The sequence below is a fragment of the Zasmidium cellare genome, assembly GCF_010093935.1.
Source record: "Zasmidium cellare ATCC 36951 unplaced genomic scaffold M409scaffold_1, whole genome shotgun sequence".
NCBI lineage: Eukaryota > Fungi > Ascomycota > Dothideomycetes > Mycosphaerellales > Mycosphaerellaceae > Zasmidium > Zasmidium cellare.
The window spans coordinates 404,519-427,696 of record NW_022986945.1 but is presented as its reverse complement, the minus strand read 5'-3'; the positions used below and the strand labels follow the sequence as shown (position 1 = coordinate 427,696).

Genomic DNA, 23,178 nt, shown 5'->3' with positions numbered 1-23,178 from the left:
CTGGCGTATATGACCAGACTGATTTGGATACCCACAGACCTGGTTGACAACACCGCCGTGCACAAGGAAGTGACCAACTCTGGATCCAGTGGTCATTGACTCAGCTTGTGAACCCTCCGCAAATTGTCAGCGCTTCCAAACCCCCTTGGGCGACCTTCTGCGACGGCGGTGCTGTTGTTGTCATGCTCCAATACTCAGGCGTACTTCTACGTTCTTCGCGCCCGAGCAACTCCGGAGCACGCTCGTCCCTCTCGCCTTGCTGGAGGACTGAAGAAAATCACGAGCCTGTTGTGTGGAACAATGAGGTTTCTTCGACTATGATGATGAAGCGGCGAGCTCCGATAGTTATGAGGCGTACGGACTTCAGCGAGTATGCACGAATTCGCCTGCTTACTTGACTATGGAAGAAAGCAGGGCTACCAAAGACCCTCCCAGGAGTTCTTGCTTGCCTCCGCATCCCCGTCGTTCATCTCCTTCCGGCAGTCGTCGCAGAACATGCTCCACTGCATCGAAGCTCGATGAGCGTCGTGATCTCTAGAAGTGTCTTTGTCCCGCTGTTCACCAGCAGGCCGCTTCACTTCAGCTTCTCCTCCTGGGTTGTCAACGGTCGCAATATGCTTTTGAAGACGCTGAATGCGCTTGTCAGAATCATCGAGAGACTGTTGCTGTGTCTGTTGGGACAACGCTGCGTCCAACTCTAACGCCTCAACCTCACGCTGGCGTTGCTTCGTTTCATCGTCCAGCATTTGCAAGATCTTCTCTATCTCATTCTGCAGTCTGCCGATGTCACTAGCAAGTTCTCGACGAAGCTCTGTCCTCAAGGCGTCGCAATCTTCCAGGATCTTCTCTGTCAATCGCTGCTGCATATCAAGCATGTGCTCTTCAAGCGAACGATCAAGTTCGTCTTTGAGCTCTGATAGCTGCTGTTTTTGACTTTCGATTTCGTGGGCTTGTCTCTCGAGAACTTGTTCAATGACATGCTGCGCCTTAGCCAGCTCGGTGCATTGTAGCTTCATACTTGCGAGAAGTCCTGTCATGTCACTCAAGTCGATCTCTTGACTCTTGTCTACCGGTGCTCCTTGGCCAGAGCTCTTCGAGGAGTCTTCGATCAAGAGCCAATCTTCTGTAGCGCATGCTTGCTGGTCTTGTAGTTGTCGATGTTGTGGCATAGACATGATTCTGTTCATGGCTTACACTTCGCTGTGCCTTCAACTAACTACAGGGTCGATTGGCAAGGCTATTTGTGCGCCTATTGATTGCTACTTAGCGTCATTCAATGGAGCCTGCACGATGCTTCGACGCATACAATGCTGCGCTTTGGAAGTCTTCAGAAGTAGAACATTGCACATTGCAAGCCAAAGCAACCCCGAAGATGAGCCCCGGGTTCCTTCGAGAATGACATGCTGCACCCCTTCTTTCTTGTTGGCACGTTGAGTGAGCAATAGCTACGACGATGAACAGACGTTGTAGGCACGGTGGGAATGAGGAACGCAGATAGAGATCATGGCTTTCATGGGTTCAATTTCTTCGTCCAAGTTCAACTTGCACAGACGCCTAATCAACCAGCCATCGCATGAAGCCAAACAATTACCGTGGCCGCAAGGCATCCAACTGAACTCCGATTCATCTTTTGACAACATGGCGCTAGACCCTCATGACAATCTGTCAATGCGCTATTCAAGCTTGTGCATGTCCTTGGAGCTGCCACGAATAGTGCAACTCCGAGCTCCCGTATCGACTCTCTTCGCAATCAACTTCGCAAGGCCCACGTGATAATGACTTATGCGTTTGGGGGGTCCCTCGGCTGTTGATCCTTGGTCGACCAGTAGTTGGCACCTTCGATCAGCGTGCCAAGGGGCAGCGCAATCATGAATGTCGGGGAGATGACTTTGGGCTCGTCAGGCATGGTGTCTGAGCTCAGATGCCTGTACATCGGATTGTCGAGCGTTTCACGTGACGTGAGATATTTTGGGTCATGTATCTGCTCCCAAAAAGGCTGAGGTTTTCTAGGCGTAGGCTCGGGCTTCGGCTCTGACTTGATTCCAGGCTCCAGCTTGATCTTCTTCGGAGCCGGTGAGAAAGGTATTGTTTTCTGTGCATGTTGGATCTGCTGCGTATAGGATGAAGGGTGGGTGGCGGCCAGACCGGGCGGCCTCTGGGCTTTGCAATCACGTGATGCGACCATTTTCGGCATCGACGGCATGTTCGGAGTGCCAACGATTGGCGATTTGACTTTGCAGCCTCTGATCGCCTCATCAAACTCCTCGGTGGTGAAGGCCTCTCGATCTTGCTTCATGCCTGCCATTGCGTGCTGAGGTGGGTGAGCAAGAGTCATGGTGGGGTTGGGAGGCCAACTCACTTCAAGCAGCAACTTGAAATTGATACTCGCGCCCTTCTCTCCTTCAAATTTCAGAAGCTGCTCACCGTGTGACTTCTGTGCGGATTGAATAATTTTGTTGAGATACGCTTGATAAAGTTCCTGATGGGTATCAAGGACATGATGAGGAGTTTGCAACTTGGTCGAGGTGGACGACATTGACTGCGGCCACTTCTTTCCCTTCACCAAGTCGACGCCTTCCATCGTTTCAGAGGTGCGGGCGCACACGTCACCGCTGCTGTGCCGCGTCCACTCTGGCATGGCGGCGGTAGCAAGTGACAGAGTGTCGAGAAGGTGCGAATGAGTGATGGCAAGTGCCAGACGATGTCTTGGGTCACAGAGAGTGCTTATATAGCCAATGCGTGATGACGAGTAAAGCGGTGTCGGTGTGAAGCCAGTGTGTGGTAGGTGTGAAAAGGAAGGAGGGAGGTGAGGGAAGATTCATGTGGGGTGTCACTTCAACCCTGAAGAGGGCGCATGACAGCACGTGACCTTCCTGCACGACCCTCAGGCAACCATTGGCCATTCACACAACCACAAGTCCTGGCCAACGAAGTGCAGGTACAGTCCATGAGAGTAGTCCTGGGTCGTCATGGAGCTCGACAACATCGTTGAGGTCTCGCCATAGCCACGTAAAGTCGGTGATAAATGTCGTCGTCCGTTCAGAGCAGGTCGAAGTCGTCCAGCTTGTCCCGGTACTTCATGATGTTCCTCTTGATCTTGGACGAGTCAACCCAAGTCACGAAATCTTCCATGTTCCTGCACAGTGTTAGTCGTGATCGTGTCAAAAGTAGGCCCATCGCATACCTAGTGACCAGAAACGCTGGATCAGTGACCACCTCAGTACCAACCCGAACATGGCCTTGCTCGACGAACTTGTTCGCTGCGCTGACCGTCTCAGCCATTCTCAGACGTGTCATGACGACACCGAGTCTCCTCCGACAGAAGGCAGACACGGTAATCTTCCTCTCGACGTCGCTCAGCTTGCCCTTGCCCTCACCCCCGATGCCCAACAGGCCCATGTCATGAAGTTTCTCCAATAGTAGATCCTCCTGCTTCCGCCGGAAAGGCGATTCTGGTGGTAGAAGTGCGATGCGGTGTGCCAGGTGTCTCAACTTTCCTGCGAGACGGTTGTATGAGGAGTAGTCGGCAGGGTTGGAGACTGAGTATCGTCGGATGACCGCAGCGGCGCGGTGCTGGTCGTCGGAGGGATAGTTGACGAAGTCGACTTTTCGCAGGAGCTTCTGCTCATGATGCTTGAGCTTTCGCACCATGTTGGCGACGATGCGAGGGTGTGGTTGTCGAGATGTCGAGAAGCACTCGATCGCATGAGGTCGAGGTAGGCTGAAGATTTCGAGCTCGGATCAGCGGAACGAGCCGCCGCTAAGTAAAAAATTACTGGGACTGCTACGACTCACAGTTTAGATGCATGCACAACTCGGAATGAAGATTCATTGCTCTCCTAATCTCACAGACAAGAGTTGACCAAGATGCCCGTCGTACACTTGCTGGATTATGCTGCGGGCAACATTCGATCACTTGTCAACGCCATCGAGAAGCTCGGCTGGCAGGTGGAATGGATCACGTCGCCGCAAGATGTGGAGAAAGCAGAGGTAACACAGCCGCAATGACTACCATCAAATTGTAAACTGATCGCTAACAGGACACCGCTGTGTAGAAATTGATTCTCCCTGGTGTTGGCCACTTCGGCCACTGCCTAAGCCAATTCGCCAATGCTGGCTACGTAGAACCTGTCCGAAAACACATTCAATCTGGCAAACCTTTCATGGGAATCTGCGTCGGCCTCCAAGCAATATTCGAAGGCTCCGCAGAGAGCCCGAATGTCCCTGGACTTGGGATCGTCAAGGGTCGTCTAGAACGCTTCCGCAACGGCGACAAGAGCGTCCCGCACATCGGCTGGAATTCTGCGAATGCAAGCAGCTCTGAGAGTATCTATGGCCTTCGACCTGACAGCAAGTACTACTACGTCCACTCATATGCTGTGCCATATCGGGAAGGGCAGTTCGAGAAGGATGGCTGGAAAGTGGCGACCGCTCGATACGGAAGTGAGGAGTTTGTCGGTGCCATTGCCAAGGACAACGTACTGGCAACCCAATTCCATCCTGAGAAGAGCGGCGCGGCCGGTCAGCGTGTATTGAAGGCGTTTTTAGAGGGAAGAGGAAGCGAAGCTCTACCTGCTGTTCTGGACCAGTCATCGATCAAGGACGGCCTCACGAGACGCATCATCGCATGTCTTGACGTACGGACGAACGACCAAGGTGATTTGGTCGTCACCAAGGGCGACCAATACGACGTCCGTGAGAAGTCAGATAACGCAGTTCGAAACCTCGGCAAGCCAGTGCAGAGAGCACAGCAATACTATGAGCAAGGCGCAGATGAAGTCACCTTCCTCAACATCACATCATTCCGCGATACCCCCCTCAAAGATTTGCCGATGCTGGAAGTGCTACGACAAGCATCTGCTACCGTCTTTGTACCTCTGACCATCGGAGGCGGCATTCGCGATACACAAGACCCAGAGACAGGGCGAACAGCACCCGCTCTCGAAGTCGCAACGCTTTACTTCAAGTCCGGTGCAGACAAAGTCTCCATCGGCTCAGATGCAGTCACAGCTGCGGAGCAATACTTTGCCTCAAATAAGACTCTGACCGGCAAGACCGCAATCGAGACGATCAGCGAAGCGTACGGTGCCCAAGCAGTCGTCGTGTCTGTCGATCCCAAACGCGTTTACGTCTCTTCACCCGAAGCCACAACCCACCACACTATCGAAACAGCCTTCCCAGGTCCCAACGGGGACAAGTACTGCTGGTACGCCTGCACGATCAAAGGTGGCCGCGAGACCCGCGATCTCGACGTCGTCCAACTCCTCACAGCTGTCGAAGCAATGGGCGCCGGCGAGATCCTGCTCAACTGCATCGACAAAGACGGCACAAACTCTGGCTTCGATCTTGAACTGATACGCATGGCGAAGGCATCGGTCAAAATCCCTGTGATTGCGTCGAGCGGTGCTGGCAATCCTGACCATTTCGCTGAGGTCTTCGAGAAGACGAACGTGGATGCTGCGCTGGGTGCGGGCATGTTTCACCGAGGAGAGTGGACGGTGAAGCAGGTCAAGGATGAGCTGAGGAAGACGGGACTTTTGGTGAGGAAGTTTGAGGAGGAATTGTAAGGGTGTCACCAGTCACCAAGTACAGGTACCCTTTCTCCGACCCAGCCCCTTCCAGTTACACCTTGATCAAGAATTCATACAAAAGACTAGGCTCACTTCTTCATCTCCCAAGCCTTCTTCACAAAAGCCTCAAGATCCGCAAGCAACTCCACCGGTTTCTCCAGCCCCTGACAAAACTCATCAGCTCACAAAACAAGTACAGAAATCAACGCTCACTCACCGGAAAGTGCCCTCCACTATCATGTCTCACATAGTGCACCAAGTTCCCCTCCTGTTTCGCCCAGGCGCCAGGCTTCGGGAGGACATCCATGGGGAAGAATGAGTACCCAAAAGGCTTGTCGATGTACGGTCCACGCTTCCAACCTGATACGAGGGCCCGGTAGGGGTAGATGCAGCGAGGGTATGTATCGGTCAGCCAGTAGAGGGAGGCGACTTGGAGAATGGTCTGACAATCACATTAGCAGGATTCACAGAAGCCGTGGCTAGAACAGAAGACCCACCTCGACAGAAGGATCCTCATCCGTCCACTCGAGATACTTCTCTCCAATCCTTCAAACAAAAAAAAATCAGCACGCACCCCATCAACCGCACAAACAAACTCACCAAGCCAACCCCGCCAAAGGACTACTCTGCAACACCAACCCAATCGTCCCCGGCCGTGTCCCATGCTCCATCGCATACGCCATCCCAGTCCTCAAAAACTCCTCCCCCCTCCTCAACCCCCTCTTCTCCACCTCATCCAACCCCTCCTCAGGATCCCCCTCCCCAGCCGGCGGATCCCCAAAGACATTATTCAAATGAAACCCCTTGCACGAATCACTCCCCGCCGCCTGCCCGATGACAATCCCCGTCCCCACGTCCCCGCCCTGCGCGATATACCCTGAGCTGAAACCGAGCACGCGCATGAGGCTGTCGAAGAGCTCGGATGCCAGCGGGACGCTGTAGTCTCCGTCCAGAGGCGGGCCGCTGGAGAAGGCATACCCCGGCAGACTCGGCACGACGAAATGAAACGGCAGCTCCTGCGGCGAGTACCTCTCCCTCAAAATTTCCAGCACCTTCAAGCCCTCTAGGAAACTCCCCGGCCAGCCGTGCGCCATGGAGATCGGAATCGCGTCCTCTCGCTGCGAGAACAACGCGGCGAAATGCAGATCTATCTCGTTCCTCGCGGAGTCTTGCAGTTTGACCGTGAAGTTCGGAAACGAGTTGATCCAGTCTTCCGTTTTGCGCCAGTCGAAGTCGTTTAGCCAGGTCTTTTGAGCGGTTGCGAGCCAGTCCCGTCGCATGCCGTGGCTGCGGTCTGTGCCTCTATTTTCAAAAACCTCAGGTCCGATGGGCGAGAGGCGGATGAGATCTTTCATCAACTTCAGCTTTTCCTCAGACACACGAGCCGTGAAAGGCTGGGGCTTGAGGGTTGCGTTCGCGGGCAACTTTCCATAGTCGGCCATGATGGAAGGAGTGGATGGTCAAGACTGTTTCACCGAGTCGTTTGGCTCGAGAGATACTACCTTGCTTGTAGGCATGTGGGGAGCTGACGTGCGATTTGTATGCGAAGCTCGCGTTGCTTCGGAGAGTTCTTCCTCGCATCCTTTGCGCGCACCGGCTGCGGTTTTGGGGCTGTGGTGCGAGCTGTGGTTTGAGGCGTTTGTTGCACATTGCTTGATTGTCTGTTAAACTTCTCGCGAGAAGTATGACTCGAGAGGAAAACATGCAGCCGGTAAAGCGAAGAAAAGGAGGAGGCAAAACGAGATCACTCTCCGTCGCAGAGCAGTCGTCCAGGCACTGCAAAACCTGATCGTAGGCTTGTTACGGTGTAAAACCACGGGGAGCAAAGCATCAATACCAGCAGGTGGCTGGTTTTCCATTTCGCAAGGCGCTATCCTTCCTCTCTGCGACAAGAGCCATTCAACAACAATCGTACCCCTCGCACTCAACCCAAGCACAACCTCCATTCATCGCAATCCCAATCAGTCCTTCAAAGCCCATCCAATCCTCATCATCTGCACAGTCCACTGTCCAATACCAGAGAAAATCATCTCTTTCACCAGTCATCTCTTCCACCCTCCACCCATCCATCAATGCCGTCTTCTTCTCGCCATAAGCTCAAAATCCGCCAAATTATCCCTCCAACTAATTTCCTCCTGCAAAGCCCTCCCGCCCGTGCGAAGATACTCTCGGAATTCCGCCTTATGGTCCAGGTCCTTGACCACGGGACGTTCGCTCAGGAAGACGACTTCTGGGCTTGGGCGGCGGCCTGGGGCGGGGCGGCTGAAGAGGAAGGTCACGTCCTCGTCGTCGTCATCTCTCGAGTTTGTGGTGTTTGTCTGTGGCATTGGTGTGGGAGCGAACGGGTTGGTGGGGAGTTGCGGCGTGGGGAGGGCGGTTGTTCGCTGTGCTAGTGTTGTGTATCCCTGGCCGGTGGCGTTCCACGGGAGCATTGGTGGCACCGTGAACGGGTTGGTTGGAGGCGGAGGAGCGGGAAGAAGAGGGCGCAAAAGCGGGACGCCAGGAGGTAGCGGTGGTGGAAAAGGAGGCACGGGAGGTCCAGCCAGTGGTAGCGGTAGTCCTGGTGGCGGCGGAGGCGGAAATGGCGAAGGCATATGAGCCATTCCAGGAGGTAGTGGTGGTGGGAAAGGCGGCATTGGCGGAGGCATAGGCGCCATTCCAAGAGGCAGCGGTGGTGGAAACGTCGGCATGGGCGGTCCTCCATCCATCATGCTGCCGGTGTCAATACCATAACCAAAACCAATATACCACCCCAAATCCCCCCTTATCCCGCAAAGACAAACACAAGCTCAACCTACCCAATGCCATGGCCAGCGCCACTCCTCAGAGAACACTCCAAACCATTGATCCAGCACGGCGAGCAAGGAACCTTGCCATACACGCCATCGCACTGCCATCAAAGTCAGCTCACCGCACAGCCGGCGGAAAAGAGAGGCTGAACTTACGTATGTGTTGTTGTATTGCTTGCATTGCTCGCAGCGCAGAGCGTGTGCCATGGCGACGACGCGGTGACCGATGGCGTGGTGGGTGTTGTTGGCGCGGAGAGGGGAGCGCGAAGTTCGGAGGGGAAAAGTACAAAGCGGGCTTGGCTTGGCTTCATGTGCAAACGGCGGATTGGGCAGGACCGAGAGGGGGGGGGGGGGGGGGGGGTCGTTGCACGGAGTAACCAAACGCCGCAACGCATCCATCCCTGGGGAAAGACGTCTGACCACGCCGTCAGCGAAGCTCTTGCGATTATGATATATCGTCGCGGGACGGGGAGGTATACAGATAGACCGGAGAGGTATACCAGTGTGGAGCTGTTGAATCCTGGAATAGTCGGCAGAAGTCCTTCGTACATATAGCCAGGTGAGGATGTTTGCTACCCCTTGACACGTGCTTCTGGGCCTCTCGAGCAACATATCGTTGGCTGGCTTGTGAAGGCTCTGGCATGCTCGTGCAAAATGGGTATCGTTCATTCATTCGTTCCATTCCATACTTTTCGCCCACCAACGCCTCGCTAGCAAACAAATGATTCATCAATTTCTCTCAAGCGAAATGAATGCCCTCCTGATTGAAAGCGTACAGCAGTTTCAAGAAGTCGCCCTCATCGCACAACCTCGCTCGCTTGTCCCCCAGCTCAGTATCCACCTCCAGAACCTTCTTCACCTTAGTCCTTACCAGCTCCGCGACCTTGCCCTTCTTCTTCCTGCCCGGATCGTCGAGCATCTTCTTCGCCTGTTTATCCCTCTCCTCCTTGAAGAACTCCGGAACATCGTCGTCATCCTCGTCCATCAGCATCGCAGCATCATCCTCCTGCACCTCCTCATCCACATCCATTCCCTCCCCGCCATTCTCAAGCGACCCATCCTCAAGCACAATCTCATTCTGTGCACAGTACGTCCGATAATTCGACTCCAGCATCGCCATCACACTGGCCGTGCCCAAGAACCCACTCCTCAACACCCGATTCTTCCTCACGAAACACACCCTCAACAGCCCATCCCACTCGTCATAACTGACCTGCGGCCTCGGGCTCTTGGGCGATATCCTCACCACATTACTCTCCACCTGCGGCGGCGGGTTGAAGTTATTCCTGCCCACCTTCATCACATGGTCCACTTTCGCCCACATCTGCGCATTGACCGACAATCGCGAGTATAGCTTATCCCCGGGCTTCGCGAACAACCGCATCGCAAACTCGCGCTGGAACATGAGCACGCAGGTCCGCGGGGAGGGCGAGGTCGCGAGGAGTTTAAAGGTAAGCGGGGATGAAATCTGATAAGGCGTATTCGAAATACAAATGTCAAAGTACGGCAGCTCAGGCATCTTGATCACATCCCCCAGAATCAACTCCAACCTCTTCGCAGCAGGTGTCCCTTGGAACCGCTTCGTGAGCTCGGCGGCCATGCGGGGGTCCTGTTCCACGGCGATGACTTTCTTCGCTTTCTCGAGGATGCGCGTGGTCAGGTTGCCGGTTCCGGGACCGACTTCGAGGACGATATCGGATTGCTTGACGTCGGCTTTGTCCACGATCGCTTGGGCGACGCCGGGGTTTTTGAGGATGTGCTGGCCGATGTCTGTGTTCATGCGGAAGATGTTGTTCGCTTGGGCGGATTTGCCCTTTCGGGCTGCTGCGCCGGCGTATGGGTCGGGTTTGGATATGCCATTACTGGCTTTTCGCGCTGATTTGGGCATGGTGGCGGTGGGTGTGTGGAGTGTTAGGGGAGTCGAGGTCGAGAGGTCGAAGTCGAGGTGAAGTCTTGAGATTTTTGTAGCGTCTTGGCGTTCTTATCTTATCTTGACTGTGGTCAAGTGATTTGCAGGCAGGGTTAATCAATGTCAATCAATGTCATACAATTCCAATCAAGTTCTAATCAATATCTCTGGTTCTTACTCAAATACCTACTCCCCCCTCCTCCCAAACACCCTAACCCTCTTCACACCCCCATCCGGAATAATAACCAACTTGACAAACCCAAACGTCTTCCCCGCCGCCTCCTTGATAACCTCCCCCGTATACTCATGCTCCTGATCCGGCCCCGTCTTCTGCGGACTCAAAATCTCCTCCCACACAGAATCCTCATGCTCAGGAGCCTGGTCCGCCTTGGGTGCAGCAAAAATCTGGACCTTTTGAGGGAAGTTACCGCGGAAGTGGGCGGTGTCGACGACGAGTTTGTCGATGATGCCGGGTGTGCCGAGCTTGATGATGACCCAGTCGATGTGCACGCCTCGCGAACGCTTGGTTTCCCAGCCGTCGCCCATGTCGACGCCGCGGCCGGGGAGGAGGAGGTTGTCTTTGGTGCCGAAGTGTTGGTCGGAGCATTTGACAGCCACTCCTCCTTTGACGGTCGCGGCGAGGTCGAAGACCTCGTTGACGTCCTGCGGCAGGACTGGTAGAGCTTCGCCAAACAGTCTGAAGCGTGCGATTCCTCCATCAGGGAACATCTGCAGTCGCACGTGTGTGTACGCCTTATCCGTGATCTTCGGCAGCAACCAGCCATGTCTCTGACTCGGTCCACACTCTTGCTTGGGCAGAATCGTTTCCCACTCGGCAAAATCCTTCTTCTTAGCCTCCTCTTCCCTATCATCACTTATGAAGCATCCTTGCACAGCAACCTCAGGTGCTTGGTTGCCATTGAAGAACGCAGTGTCGATCTCGAAACCTTTGACTTTTCCTGACGCTACTCCCAGCCGAATGACCACCCAATCGAAGGGTTCTGGGTTGTGTCGACGTGTTTCCCATCCGTCATACCAGGCTCCTGCGAATGTGAAGACGCCTGGCTTGCGGATTGGTGGGGTAGGTGTAGTGAGGTTCTCGGCGGCAGCGAACCATTCGTCGGAGAAAGAGAGGATGCGGGAACCGAGAGGTTTGTTGATGAGGTCTTCTAAGGTCAGTGACACGAAATCGTAGGGTGTGACTGTCGCGTGATCGTCATGAAACCTACCTATGCTGTCCGACTTGAAAGTCTCGTCTATCTTGTCTGCGGGGATGAACGTTACTGCTTGATTGATGCTGTCCTCGACGGACTGAGGAGACAGAATAGGCGCTTCCATTTTGGCTTATAGGAGGTAATCAACGAGTTGATCTGTTCAACTGAGTATCCTGAGCTGGTATGACTCTGGTGAAAACGCTCCCCACATTCAATGTTTGAGAATGCCGCTATCGATTTGGCGGCGACTGAACGACGGCCGGCTCCGAAATCGCTCGTTCCGCGCCCTTCTCCTCGTCACGAGCTGTCATTAGCATCACTGAGATGTGCATTTTCGTACACATTGCCAGGCTGTCGTCCAGCTGGATCTAGCTTGGTGAGAAACTCAGGCGGTACTGAAGGTATGTAGCGACGTTCTCGCTCCTTGTTCATACCACCGAAACCGGCCCCGTAGCTGACCAGCATGTCTGTCGAGGTTGGTAGGTGAAATGGGAGCAGGAGCGCCGGATTCATGAGATTGGTCTCCGGAACATGATCCTCTTCATCGAGCTGCGGCGTGTTGGGCGGTTGCGGTGTCGACTTGCCGTTCGTCGCTCCAGGAGTAGCTGGAGGGTCCGATGCGCCGGCAGACAAGGGCTCTGTTTGCAGAGACTTCGGTCTGCTCTTAACTTCCTGAATGTGTCTGAGCGCGGGTCGTGTGAGTGACTTCTCTCCTACTTCCGCTCGGTAGTGTTTCACAGCATGTAGTAGCTGTTTGGTTGATAGTGCCGGCAACTGCTGGATGGTCGTCTCCATAGCCGCGCGATCTTCACCCAATGATGAGAAGCACTGCAACCATTGCAACAGCTGGACTACTGGTGCGAGATGTCTCCTTGCTGCATCTACAGTTGTCTCGCCGCTTGAGTTCATAGCGCCATTTTCGTAGTGTTCTGGCTGCCGGTTGTTCGTTCGCGCCCAGTCTTCGAGAGTTGAAATGTTCATGCGAATCTGCATCGCTTTTGTTCGTGCCAAGTATCTCTTGTTCGACATTATTCGGTTGAAGACCTCAGCACTGAGCCAGTAGTACAGCTGTGAGAGGATCTGGGCGATGATGACTGAATGCACATCGTACAGATCAAGCACAAAAAGTGTGGACGACATGAGTGAAGTGATGTTTCGTGGCGATGGTTGCGCTCTGCGTTTTGGTGATGGTGGCCGCATACGCTTTTCGACAGGGTCAGGCTTCACTTTTGATTTGCTTTTCAGAAACTTCCACTCGTTTTGAAATGTGATGTCCTCGAATCCAGGAATAGTCTCGTGGTCAAGGACGGCTGCATCGAGGACTTTGTCCATCCGTCTTTCAGCGTCTCGGATGATGAGAATGAAGATCTCGTGTATCAACTCGGCCATTTGCGCTTGAAATTGCGTTGTCTCTTCTGTCAATCCGGTGTCTTTCTTGAGGTAGTATAGAAGTAGAGTGGCGTTCGATATCCAGAATGCAAGAATCGTCATATCCCACTGATAGCGGTCAACGACAGCATAAATCTTATCCTGGGCTGCTTCGAGCCACTCCGTGAGTAGCTCCTTATTCGCGTGGTAATGTGCGTATCGAGCACCAAGGAAGACGATGTTGGCTGGTACTGGTTTCTGCGAAGGCGTTCGCTGAGGCGTCATTTTTGTAATGACAACGTCCAGTATTCGTTCAATGTCATTCTCCATGAAGACGAACATCTGATCGTTCAGACATCGATCCCAGACAAAGTCCTGGCTATCTTCAAAATCTTCTGGTGATTCGGGCTGCTCGTCCAGTCCAAGGTTTCCAAGGTCAACTTCCAAGTTGATAGCACTTTCCATCATCATCCTGCGCCGCATCTCGCTCTCAGCCAACTCCTCTTCGAACCTGTCCTGCGAGAATCCAGAGCTGTAGAAATCATCCGTTACTCCAACACTGCCTATGCTATAGCCACTGTGCTGCAAGAATTCGGACATCTCGCTGTTTGGCGGCACAAAGTCGAGAGCAGTCCTACCACTCGACGACTTCACGTCCGTCGAAGCTCCATGGTCCAGCAAGATCTTTGCGATTTCTTTATGACTGTTAGTCATGGCCCACATAAGAGCTGTCCATTGGTTTCGATCCTGGTTGTCCACAGTCGCGCCGGCATTGAGAAGCGCGAGTACAACGTCCTTGTGGCCGAAGCAACTTGCGTATACCAACGGAGGAGTGCCTTCCCCATCGACCCCATCAATCTCTAGTAACGCAGAGGCGCTCCCCCGTACCAGACGCTGCACTCGTTGAGCATCGCCGTTGCTCGCAGCAAGAAACAGCAATTCTTGGAGGGCCGCGGTCTTCTGGTCCTTCGTCCTCTTGTCGTCGTGCAGTATGTTATCTTCCTCCGTCTCTCCAGCGTCGCCGGGTTTGCTCGCCTGTGCAGCCATCATCTGTGCAACACGTGCATCGTCATTGCCGTAGTCTCGCGCAAAGGAATCGTCATCGGGCTCGTGCAGTGAAAGGTTGAAATTGAGGGGCGTCGCTATGGTAGGGGCAGTAAGGAATTGGGATTGTCCTATATAGCATCAACACGTGTCCATGCCCAAGGCACTCGGTTCGACTGCTCACCCTGCCATGCGTCATAGTACTCCGTCTCTTGATTGTAGCTGTTGAAGTTCTTGCGGTCGTCCAGAGTGCGTGGCAAGTCGGCCGGAAGCTCGCGCGGTTTCTGTGCATATTCATCGTCGCTCTCCTCTTCTTCTTCGAAAGAACCCTCGCGCTGTTCTCCCACATCCCTCTCCTCGGGGTCCATGTCCCGGTGGAGTATATTCAACTATGCAAGCAGCCGGACAGACGGACAGCAGTGTACGTCATTGGTTCTTGGATGTGATTCGTATGGTGCTCTGGACGTCAGGGATTTTCGATCGTGGGGGATTCGAGGTGGTGGATGTGGTGTGGTAAGTGGTTGGGTGTCACGAATGGTCCAAGCCAGGCACTGCTACACTCACACAACCACCACAAGCTTGCTGGCTTCGAGAGGTGCTCGCGTGGGCGAAGGAACTATCCGGAGCTAAGCTGCATTTGGAGATTGACGTTATAGACGGAAGTGTCGGAATCGGCTCGACTGCCGACGATGAACTGGAAGTCAACGTCAACATTGATTAGAAGCGAATCCTGCCAGGGATCGAATGAAGACAGGGTGAAGATGATATTGATGTGGTAAGTATTGTAAGGAGTGACCAAGACCTACCTAGTTTCGATTGAGGCTCAAGCAAAGGCGAATCAGTATCACAGCTGAGGTGTGGAGGTATTCCAGAGCTGGACCCTGCAGCGCCATCCCAGGCGCTCACTCATACACACTGAACGCCCGCGACGCTTCGTAAGCAATCACTCAGGGCAATAATAAACTAAGCAACGACCGCCGCCAGCGTCCCGAGACTTCACATGCGCGGCCGAAGCCAGCCCACCGCAGCCAGAGCACGACCGTCTCCGTCCTCGTCCTCCTCACCCTCGCACCAGGAGCTGTCTATCATCGCTGTCGTCTCACCTGTCACCGAGTCTGTTTCCCGCCGCGGTGTTTCGCGTGCCTGAGCGTGCCACCGCAAGCTCACTAGCCAGCTACCTTCCACCACGCTTGCGACTGCGATCCTGCCGTTCTCACTCACGACCTCCGACTAATACCTGACGCCTCCACTCGATCATAGACACCTTATCCCACCTCCACACCATCCCCGGCGTCGGTCTGGAGCAAGCGTTCAGCCTATGAAGTAGAACCCCGCGCATCCGCACCTCCGGCCATGCGCGAGGCGTTATGACCGGACATCCACCATGTCGAACGATCTCGCGGCCGCCCCCTTCGTTCCCTCGCCGCTGTCTCTGCAAGATGAGTCCGCCGCCGCGCCCTTCAAGCGCATGTACGAGCGGCTAAAGGAGGATGTGCCGGGGTACGAGTTCCTGGACAAGATCCCGCCCTTCCACTCCAGCTACGATGATTGGCACTTCTTCGGCCGCCGGCGAGTGCGAACCGGCCCAAATGGACGCAAGACGAGCGCCTCGTCTATGACCGACTCGTCGAAACCATCGAGCATCCGAACGCGATCAGACTACGATGTCTCCAACGATGAAGAGAAAGAGAGGGATGTCTGGGTGGTTGGCCGTATGTCGAGACAGATACTCCGTCTGGAGCGCGAATTCAAGATGTGCCAGTCCTTGTTTCGCAAGTCAGGCGACAAGGCGCATTTTGTACGGCCGCTCGACTTCTTCCGTTTGCCTGCGCGACAGCCTGGAGACGTTCCAGCAGCTATAGTGATAGTGGAGGCACCTGGCCGAAACTACTTGCGAGAACTCGTCGAATTTGGTCCAAACTTCTACATGGGCTCAGCAGACTCGCCACAGGCGCCGCGAAGTGAGGCCTGTATTGCCCTGCTGACGTTCCTAGATTTCGCTATTGGCGCATCGGAATGTCTCGAGTTCATCCACCACGAGCACCAGTCGATCCATGGCGAGATTCGCGGGGATGCATTCCACTACAACAGAGATAACTGTCAAGTCAGAATGGTCAACTTTGGCTCGGGTGTTAGAAGCTTCGAGCACGGCTTGACCTCTGCGAACTGGTCAACGCTCATGTCGGAACGAGGCGTCGAACACAGGCTGCAGTTCATCGCTCCCGAACAGACAGGTCGCCTTCCAGCGGAACCAGACGCTCGAACCGATATCTACTCGCTTGGTATTCTCTTCTGGACCATGCTCACTGGACAACGACCCTTCGATGGCAAGACTCCTCTCGACATAATGCAGAATGTCTTATCTAGGCGAATACCTCCCGTTGGCTCGATCCGGCATGATGTTCCAGACGCTCTCACCAAAGTCATTCAAAAGATGACGGCTCGCAACATGGACGATCGGTATAACAGCACATCTGGCGTCAAGTACGACATGCAACAGCTGAAGAAAATATTGATGGAGGGTGATCAGACTGCTCTGGCCAACTTCCAGATCGCGTCGACCGATCTTAGCTGTTTCTTTACGCTTCCTACCCAGCTAGTTGGCCGCAAAAGGCAGAGAAAACAGATTATCGATGTCATCGAGTCTGCGGCCGAACGTGCAGCTCGAAATGGCCCGATCCTTGGCCGCAAGACTTTGTACAGCATCAGCAGTGGATCCAGCGTGATTTCCGGTGGAGGAGATACGCTCGGTGGCATCGAAGACGTTTTGAGCGACAGCACGTCTTCCACAGATCGAGAGCGCAGCCGTGACGATGGTCGTTTGATGTCTATCCCTGAACTCGCACCGCCATCTGAGCTATCGAGACGGAAAACGCGGTCACAGGAGCGGCCAGGACGAGCAGGAAGTGTATCAAGTTCCATGACATCCATCAACGGCGACACAGACATGAGGCCGGTTGAGACGAATCATTCTGTCGATAGTCGTGGCTCATCTCACCACAACACTCAGGACAGCCTATATAGGACCACGTCGAGCTTCCAGACGACGTCGTCCGAACCCAGCACATTGCTTCGGACTGCACACCGGCTGAAGAAGAAAGGCAAGACTGAGCTCATCAGCATTTCAGGTCCAGCAGGTTGTGGCAAGTCCAGTCTGGTCCAAAGCATACAGGCCTCTGCTCGGAAATCCGGCTACTTCACGTCTGCCAAATGGGATGCTGTTCGAACATCACCCTTCGATCCAGTGGTGCGAGTCATGTCGTCTCTGTTTCGACAGATCTTCTCAGAGAACGATGTTAACACCCCGTTCCATGACAACATCCGCAACTTCGTGAGACCATTTTGGCCTCTGCTCCACGGATTCCTTGAACTGCCTCTTTGGCTGCTCGCTCCTACATCTAATGGAAAGCTCTCGGCTGCCAGTGCCAATCAGCCTGTACAAAACGGCGCTCCACCGGAACGGAAGAAATGCTCAGCTGCTAGTACGCAGGAGTGGTTACGAGCCGGCGGTGGATCGAAGAGCTCGCGGTTCATGCACATTTTCCTGGACGTCCTGCGTCTTCTGGCTGTTCAAAAGATGATATCGATCTGCTTGGATGATCTGCAATTCGCAGACACTGAGAGCCTCGAGCTGATATCTGCCATCTCCAAGTCGAGGATACCCATCACACTCATTCTAACGTATCGTGAAGAGCATCACCTCACGCCCGCAATGAGGCGAATACTCGAACACGCCACTAAAGTCGAAGTAGGTCCTTTCAGCGACGAGGAGACGACACAATTCGTTGCCGAGACAATGCACCGCGTGGCTGACGCGGATTACTGCACCCCCCTTGTTGCTGTGATCCAAGAACGGACACATGGAAATCCTTTCCACGTGAAAGAAATGCTCGAGCAGGCATACCGCAGCAAGTGTATCTACTATTGCTGGAAATGCTCCAAGTGGGAATTCAGCCTGGATCGTTTGTTTGAGGAATTCAGCTCCAAAAGTCCACTCTCGACGACCGATTTTATTCTCAAACGGATCAAGGATCTCCCTCTAGACGCGCAAACAGTCCTCGCCTGGGGAGCCATCATCGGCAACTCCTGGAAGTTCTCGACCCTGAAGCGCGTCATGTCGTGCCAGTGTTCACAGCTGTCTCCGCAGCCGCTCATACCACCTCGCTCTCAAGACGCTGTCGCTGGACTGCAAATCGCCCTGAACAGCTTCATAATAATGTCCACTGACGATGAGGATCGGTTCAAGTTCAGCCATGATCGATACGTGCAAGCTGCAGAATCGCTCATCACTGGGAGCACATACGAGCCCGAGGAGATGCACTTTGTCGTCGCGTGCTCCATGATGAAGCACGAACCGTACGATCCTCTGAATATGCCAAACAAGGTGTTGTTTGAGCAGGCTAGACACATCTGTGAAGGCCTAGCTGTCGTCAAGAAGAGAGCGGCCAAGAAAGCGCCTTTCCGTGAGCTCCTCTATCAATCTGCGGAACTTGCACGTGAATCAGGGTAGGATAAGCACCCCTCATTTGAGACATTTAAGAATCGTGGCTAACATTCTTCTTCGTGAGCAGAGCTAACAAGTCCGGCCTCTTCTTTTTCGAAACCTGCCTGGACTTGCTTCCAGAGAACCCATGGACCGATTCTGCGGATTCGACATACGTTGAGACGCTGACTCTAAAGACCCGTGCGGCTGAGGCCTACTGGTATGATGGACAATACGAGAAGGGAAAGCAGCTACTAGATGAAGTCTTTGAACGAGCTCAAGACTTCACCGACAAGGTGCGTTAACATGTTCCCCGAGAATCTCGTCGACGTTGTGGGAAGCCATACCCATGAGCAGCCCTTAAGCAGGTCGAAATTTGAATCGTTTCGAGGATGAATACTGACTTTCCACAGACACCCGCCGCAATCATCCTGAGTCGAATGCACGCCCAGCGCGGTGACAGCAGTTCCGCGTTCAAGGTACTAAAAGCTGCTCTTTTCGATGTCGGCATCAAGGTACCGGAGACAAGTTGGGAAGAATGCGACGAAGAGTTTCACAAGATCCTTCCGCTTCTGCAAATGACGCCGCCGGATCTTGACCGAGCAGAGGCAGAACGTGGCAGATCTGTAGACCGGACACTGGCTACTCTTGGAGCCCTACTAACGGAGACCATCTCAAGCGCGTTCTGGTCGGATTCTCTTCTACACTATCAGGCCACTCTGATCGTCATGAAGATCTATCTTGAACGAGGCGTGTTCCCACAGGCAGGTCTCGGTCTCATCAACTTCGCTACCCTCTCTGTCTGGCGGTTCAACATGGTCAGCGAGTCTATGGAACTGGTGGAGACGGCATTCAATATTATGAATACCTACGATCAGGAGTTCTACACTATTGGCCGGACGCTTACACTCTACAGTGTCTTCCTCGGGCATCTGCACAAGGATATGCGTGAGTGTTTCATTGCTTTGAACCGCGGGCTGGATGCTGCCGCCAGTGCCGGCGACAAGATTCTCCACCTACTCAACCTTGGAATCATGAGCTCGTACAGGCTTTGGGCATCAGAGAACCTCGCCGAGATCGACGCGTTCATTTCCAGTGTCGGAGACGAGTTCCCGGACTGGACTACCAATCTTCGCGGTGGAGCCTTCCTCATGGGTATTAGGCAACTGTCGCGTGCTCTCGCTGGCAAGACGTACGTCAAGTCCGCTCAGGACGTGCTCACCGACCACGCACATCAGACCGAGGCATATGAAGATCTCATCCGAGCTACAGCGTCGAATCCAGAGCGGCCTCTTGTCATCTATAGATGTCACAAGCTCATGGCAATGCATTACTTCGGACACTTCAAGGAGGCAGTGGAGTACGCATATGAGCTTTTGCCATTGGCGGACGGTCTCCTCTCCTCGAGGTATCATTATTCCATCTACTTCATCCTCACGATGTCATTATTGGCAATCATTAGGGATGAGCCCGATCGTGCTGATCGTCAAGAGCTTTTCGACAAGGTGCTGGACTATCGTACCCGCTGCGACATTGTCACACGCTACAACGACGTCAATTACGTGGTATACCTGGAGTTGATGGACGCTGAGATTGCAGATGCTGAGAAGCGTTATGGTGAAGTCTTGGCACATTACGAGAAGGCGATCAACCACGCGGTTCTGCATTCAAATACATTGGACGAAGCACTCAGTCTAGAACATTACGCCGACTGGATGTGCCGTAGAGGAGCCGCTCGGCCTGCTCGCGGCATCTTACTTGATGCTATGTCAGCATACAGGAGAGTTGGCGCCTTTGGCAAGGCTAATCACTTGCAAGAGCGATCCGAGTTTCTCCTCTACGGCAGCAGAAGCCTCTCGACTGTCGACGCGGGCACGCAGACCGACCTCGACGTCGTGTCCGGTCCCTCATACGCCTACAAACTCGAAAAGATTGCCAGCCATCAGGCCGTACAGACGCCGGCAGATAGGACTGTCGAATGGCTAGATCCGTCAACTGCGGCCGCTCCCCATCATAAGGAGGCACCAGCTGCGCTCTCTTCGGCCGTTGGCTTGGATATGATCGATCTTGCGGGGATTCTGGAGTCTTCGCAGTTGCTGTCGTCGGAGCTTAATGTCGAACGGCTGCTTTCGAAGTTGACGACGATAATAGTGGATTCGACCGGAGCTTCGTTGGTCGGTCTCGTCGTTGAGAGCGATCAAGGCGAATGGTGCGTGGCTTCAGTCGGCACTCCGGACAACATCGACGCACCCGAAGACGGCATTCCTCTGGACGATGTCGAGGACCCGGTTGCCAGGCAAGTCACTCGTTACGTGCTACGCTTCAAGGAGCAGGTGTTTCTGCGAAACGTGCTCGACGACGAGCGTTTCAACAGTCTAGCCGACTCGTGGCTTGAGAAGAATCCTGACGGTGCATCCATGATCGCTATCCCCATCTTGCATGGCGACCAGGTCTTGCTTGGAAGCTTGTACTGCCAAGCGCCTCCGAATACCTTCACGGAGCGGACAGTGACTCTCCTCAAACTCCTGGTGAACCAGATTGCCATCTCGATAGCCAACGCATTGCTCTTCAAACGCTCTGAGAAGGTTCAAGCCAGCAATACGTCGATGCTGGAAGTTCAGAAACAGGCGCTTGCACAGGCTCGAGAAGCAGAGAAGAAGGCCAAAGCTGCCGAAGCTAAGGCCATGGAGATGGTGCGACTGAAGGATGAGGCGGCCAAGGCGAAGTCGATGTTCCTGGCCAATGTATCTCACGAGCTTCGAACACCTCTCAACGGTGTGATCGGCATGAGTGAGATGCTGAAGAGCACGCCTCTCAATAAGGAGCAGGAAGAGCATGCCGACTCGATCAGAGTCTGCGCCGACACTCTGCTCAGTGTCATCAATGACATTCTGGATTTCAGCAAACTCGAAGCTGGCAAGATGCAGGTATTCTCCGTGCCGTTGTCGCTGACTGAGACCATCAGCGAGGTGGTACGAGCACTCTCTTACACCAACATTGAGCGGAATCTCGAGACCGTTCAGGACTTGCGACTCGATCCGAATCTTGTTGTCATGGGCGATCCCGTGCGTCTACACCAGATTTTGATGAACTTGATGTCGAATGCGTACAAGTTCACTGCGAAAGGCAAGGTCACGGTTCGAGCAAAGGTCGATTCTGAGGACGCAGACAGCATCAAGGTTACTGTGTCGGTCACGGATACTGGTATCGGTATCTCAGAAGAGCAGCAGAAGAAGCTCTTCTTACCATTCTCGCAAGCAGACTCCAGCACTGCCCGCAGCTACGGAGGCACAGGTCTCGGACTTTCAATTTGCAAAGCCATTCTCGAGAACGTAATGCAGGGCCAGATCTGGCTTGAGAGTACTCCGGGTGTGGGCACGACCGTGTCTTTCAGCTTGCCTTTCAAGAAGGTCAAGCATGGCGATATGGGCGAGCAGAATGGCGGCACACCACACGGACGGGAAGCGGATCCAATGGCCATCTTTACACCTCCAGCGGAAGACGATGGACCAGGTGCGAGGGCGATCATGAGCTTGCAGGGTATTCCGCGCGATCAGTTGAAGGTTTGCATTGCTGAGGACAATCCCATCAACCAGAAGATCGCGATCAACTTTGTCAAGAAGCTTGGCTTCAACTGCGAGGCATACGGCGACGGACAGCAAGCGGTGGATGCACTGACCCGAGCCAGCAAAGACGGAAACCCCTTCCATCTGGTCTTGATGGACGTTCAAATGCCAGTACTCGACGGCTACAACGCCACCCGCGAGATCCGCAAACACGAAGACCCCCAGGTCCGCGACATCCTCGTCATCGCCATGACCGCCAGCGCCATCCGCGGCGACCGCGAGAAGTGCCTCGAAGCAGGCATGAACAACTACCTCGCCAAACCCGTCCGCGCGGATACCCTCAAACAAATGCTCGAATCCTACCTGCACCAACCCGCCAAGACCATCCCCAACCTCCAACAAGAAGCCAACAACCTCGTGAACACCGTCGTCTCGCAAGTCGACACCAACACCAGCAACAACACCAACGGCCACACATCATCATCAACAGAAAACCTCCCACCACCACCCAGCGCCATCCCCGAGCGCCCTCGGTCCGCACGCCACGACGCCACGGAGATCCACCTTTCTCCCGAAGAGATGGCAAAAAAGCCCCAAGCCCAGGCGAACATGCAGGCGCAGATGCAGGCGGTCCAACAGCAGATTAAGGAACTGCAAGAGAAGCCTAGTCGGGCGAGTGGGGCGAGGCCGGCGCTTGGGAGGGGGAATAGTAGTTGGGAGACGGCGAGGAGAGGGGAGAGTGGGAGGGGGAAGGGGGAGTGAGGGAGTAAGAGTGATGAGAAACAGACTTCACTTGTCGAGTCGATCGAGCATGGATTACCTATTACGGCAGGAGAGTACAAGCGGCGCGGTGTATGATTGGCGTTTTTGTTTTTGTTTTACATTTGCATTGAGGAGGAGGATGGATGGATCGGAGGGGAGTGCACATACCCAGAGCGCATCAGTACTTTGTTTTGCTTTTTTGTTCTCTTTCTATCAAGCGTTCGTTGCGCGATTGATGGGGCGGGAATGGAATGGACTGTCTCTTCTTCTTTCTTTTTAAGATTCTTGAAATGGAACGGGAGGATAGTGGACGGGATTAGGGTTTTTTTTTACGATCCATGAGCGAGCGATAGCCTATAGGGGGAGACGGAACCTTTACTTGCTTTTTGAGGGTGTGGGTGTGTGCGATTAGAGTTGTGGTAGTTGTAGGAGGGTGGTAAGGATAGGAAAAGCGGTAGGGGTATAGATGAGTT

At 54.0% G+C, this 23,178-nt stretch overlaps 9 protein-coding genes across 9 annotated transcripts; 2 read left to right on the top strand and 7 right to left on the bottom strand.

The window, feature by feature from the left end:
• Window positions 1–416: 416 nt before the first annotated feature.
• M409DRAFT_15815 (uncharacterized protein) lies at window positions 417–1,175 on the bottom strand (the record flags this gene model as incomplete). The annotated part of the gene is made up of 1 exon (XM_033803354.1): window positions 417–1,175. The coding sequence occupies one exon, from the start codon at window positions 1,173–1,175 to the stop codon at window positions 417–419; it is 759 nt and encodes a 252-aa protein (XP_033674424.1).
• Window positions 1,176–1,780: 605 nt separating this feature from the next.
• M409DRAFT_48496 (uncharacterized protein) lies at window positions 1,781–2,638 on the bottom strand (the record flags this gene model as incomplete). Its single annotated transcript, XM_033810957.1, has 2 exons — window positions 1,781–2,311; window positions 2,360–2,638. The coding sequence occupies 2 exons, from the start codon at window positions 2,636–2,638 to the stop codon at window positions 1,781–1,783; spliced, it is 810 nt and encodes a 269-aa protein (XP_033674423.1).
• A 401-nt stretch (window positions 2,639–3,039) lies between these two features.
• M409DRAFT_35271 (uncharacterized protein) lies at window positions 3,040–3,651 on the bottom strand (the record flags this gene model as incomplete). The annotated part of the gene is made up of 2 exons (XM_033810365.1): window positions 3,040–3,136; window positions 3,185–3,651. The coding sequence occupies 2 exons, from the start codon at window positions 3,649–3,651 to the stop codon at window positions 3,040–3,042; spliced, it is 564 nt and encodes a 187-aa protein (XP_033674422.1).
• Window positions 3,652–3,867: 216 nt separating this feature from the next.
• M409DRAFT_48495 (uncharacterized protein) lies at window positions 3,868–5,567 on the top strand (the record flags this gene model as incomplete). The annotated part of the gene is made up of 2 exons (XM_033810956.1): window positions 3,868–3,990; window positions 4,056–5,567. The coding sequence occupies 2 exons, from the start codon at window positions 3,868–3,870 to the stop codon at window positions 5,565–5,567; spliced, it is 1,635 nt and encodes a 544-aa protein (XP_033674421.1).
• Window positions 5,568–5,659: 92 nt separating this feature from the next.
• On the bottom strand, window positions 5,660–7,012 carry M409DRAFT_35172 (uncharacterized protein; the record flags this gene model as incomplete). Its single annotated transcript, XM_033810354.1, has 4 exons — window positions 5,660–5,734; window positions 5,788–6,012; window positions 6,068–6,116; window positions 6,171–7,012. 4 exons carry the CDS (start codon window positions 7,010–7,012, stop codon window positions 5,660–5,662), a joined length of 1,191 nt encoding a protein of 396 aa, XP_033674420.1.
• Window positions 7,013–7,639: 627 nt separating this feature from the next.
• M409DRAFT_48493 (uncharacterized protein) lies at window positions 7,640–8,566 on the bottom strand (the record flags this gene model as incomplete). Its single annotated transcript, XM_033810955.1, has 3 exons — window positions 7,640–8,333; window positions 8,369–8,460; window positions 8,516–8,566. The coding sequence occupies 3 exons, from the start codon at window positions 8,564–8,566 to the stop codon at window positions 7,640–7,642; spliced, it is 837 nt and encodes a 278-aa protein (XP_033674419.1).
• Window positions 8,567–9,098: 532 nt separating this feature from the next.
• Window positions 9,099–10,247, bottom strand: M409DRAFT_35247 (uncharacterized protein; the record flags this gene model as incomplete). The annotated part of the gene is made up of 2 exons (XM_033810362.1): window positions 9,099–9,212; window positions 9,384–10,247. The coding sequence occupies 2 exons, from the start codon at window positions 10,245–10,247 to the stop codon at window positions 9,099–9,101; spliced, it is 978 nt and encodes a 325-aa protein (XP_033674418.1).
• Window positions 10,248–10,454: 207 nt separating this feature from the next.
• On the bottom strand, window positions 10,455–14,262 carry M409DRAFT_35215 (uncharacterized protein; the record flags this gene model as incomplete). Its single annotated transcript, XM_033810359.1, has 4 exons — window positions 10,455–11,437; window positions 11,498–11,565; window positions 11,823–14,025; window positions 14,079–14,262. The coding sequence occupies 4 exons, from the start codon at window positions 14,260–14,262 to the stop codon at window positions 10,455–10,457; spliced, it is 3,438 nt and encodes a 1,145-aa protein (XP_033674417.1).
• Window positions 14,263–15,278: 1,016 nt separating this feature from the next.
• Window positions 15,279–22,705, top strand: M409DRAFT_15806 (uncharacterized protein; the record flags this gene model as incomplete). The annotated part of the gene is made up of 3 exons (XM_033803353.1): window positions 15,279–18,400; window positions 18,466–18,673; window positions 18,791–22,705. 3 exons carry the CDS (start codon window positions 15,279–15,281, stop codon window positions 22,703–22,705), a joined length of 7,245 nt encoding a protein of 2,414 aa, XP_033674416.1.
• Between the last annotated feature and the right edge of the window lie 473 nt (window positions 22,706–23,178).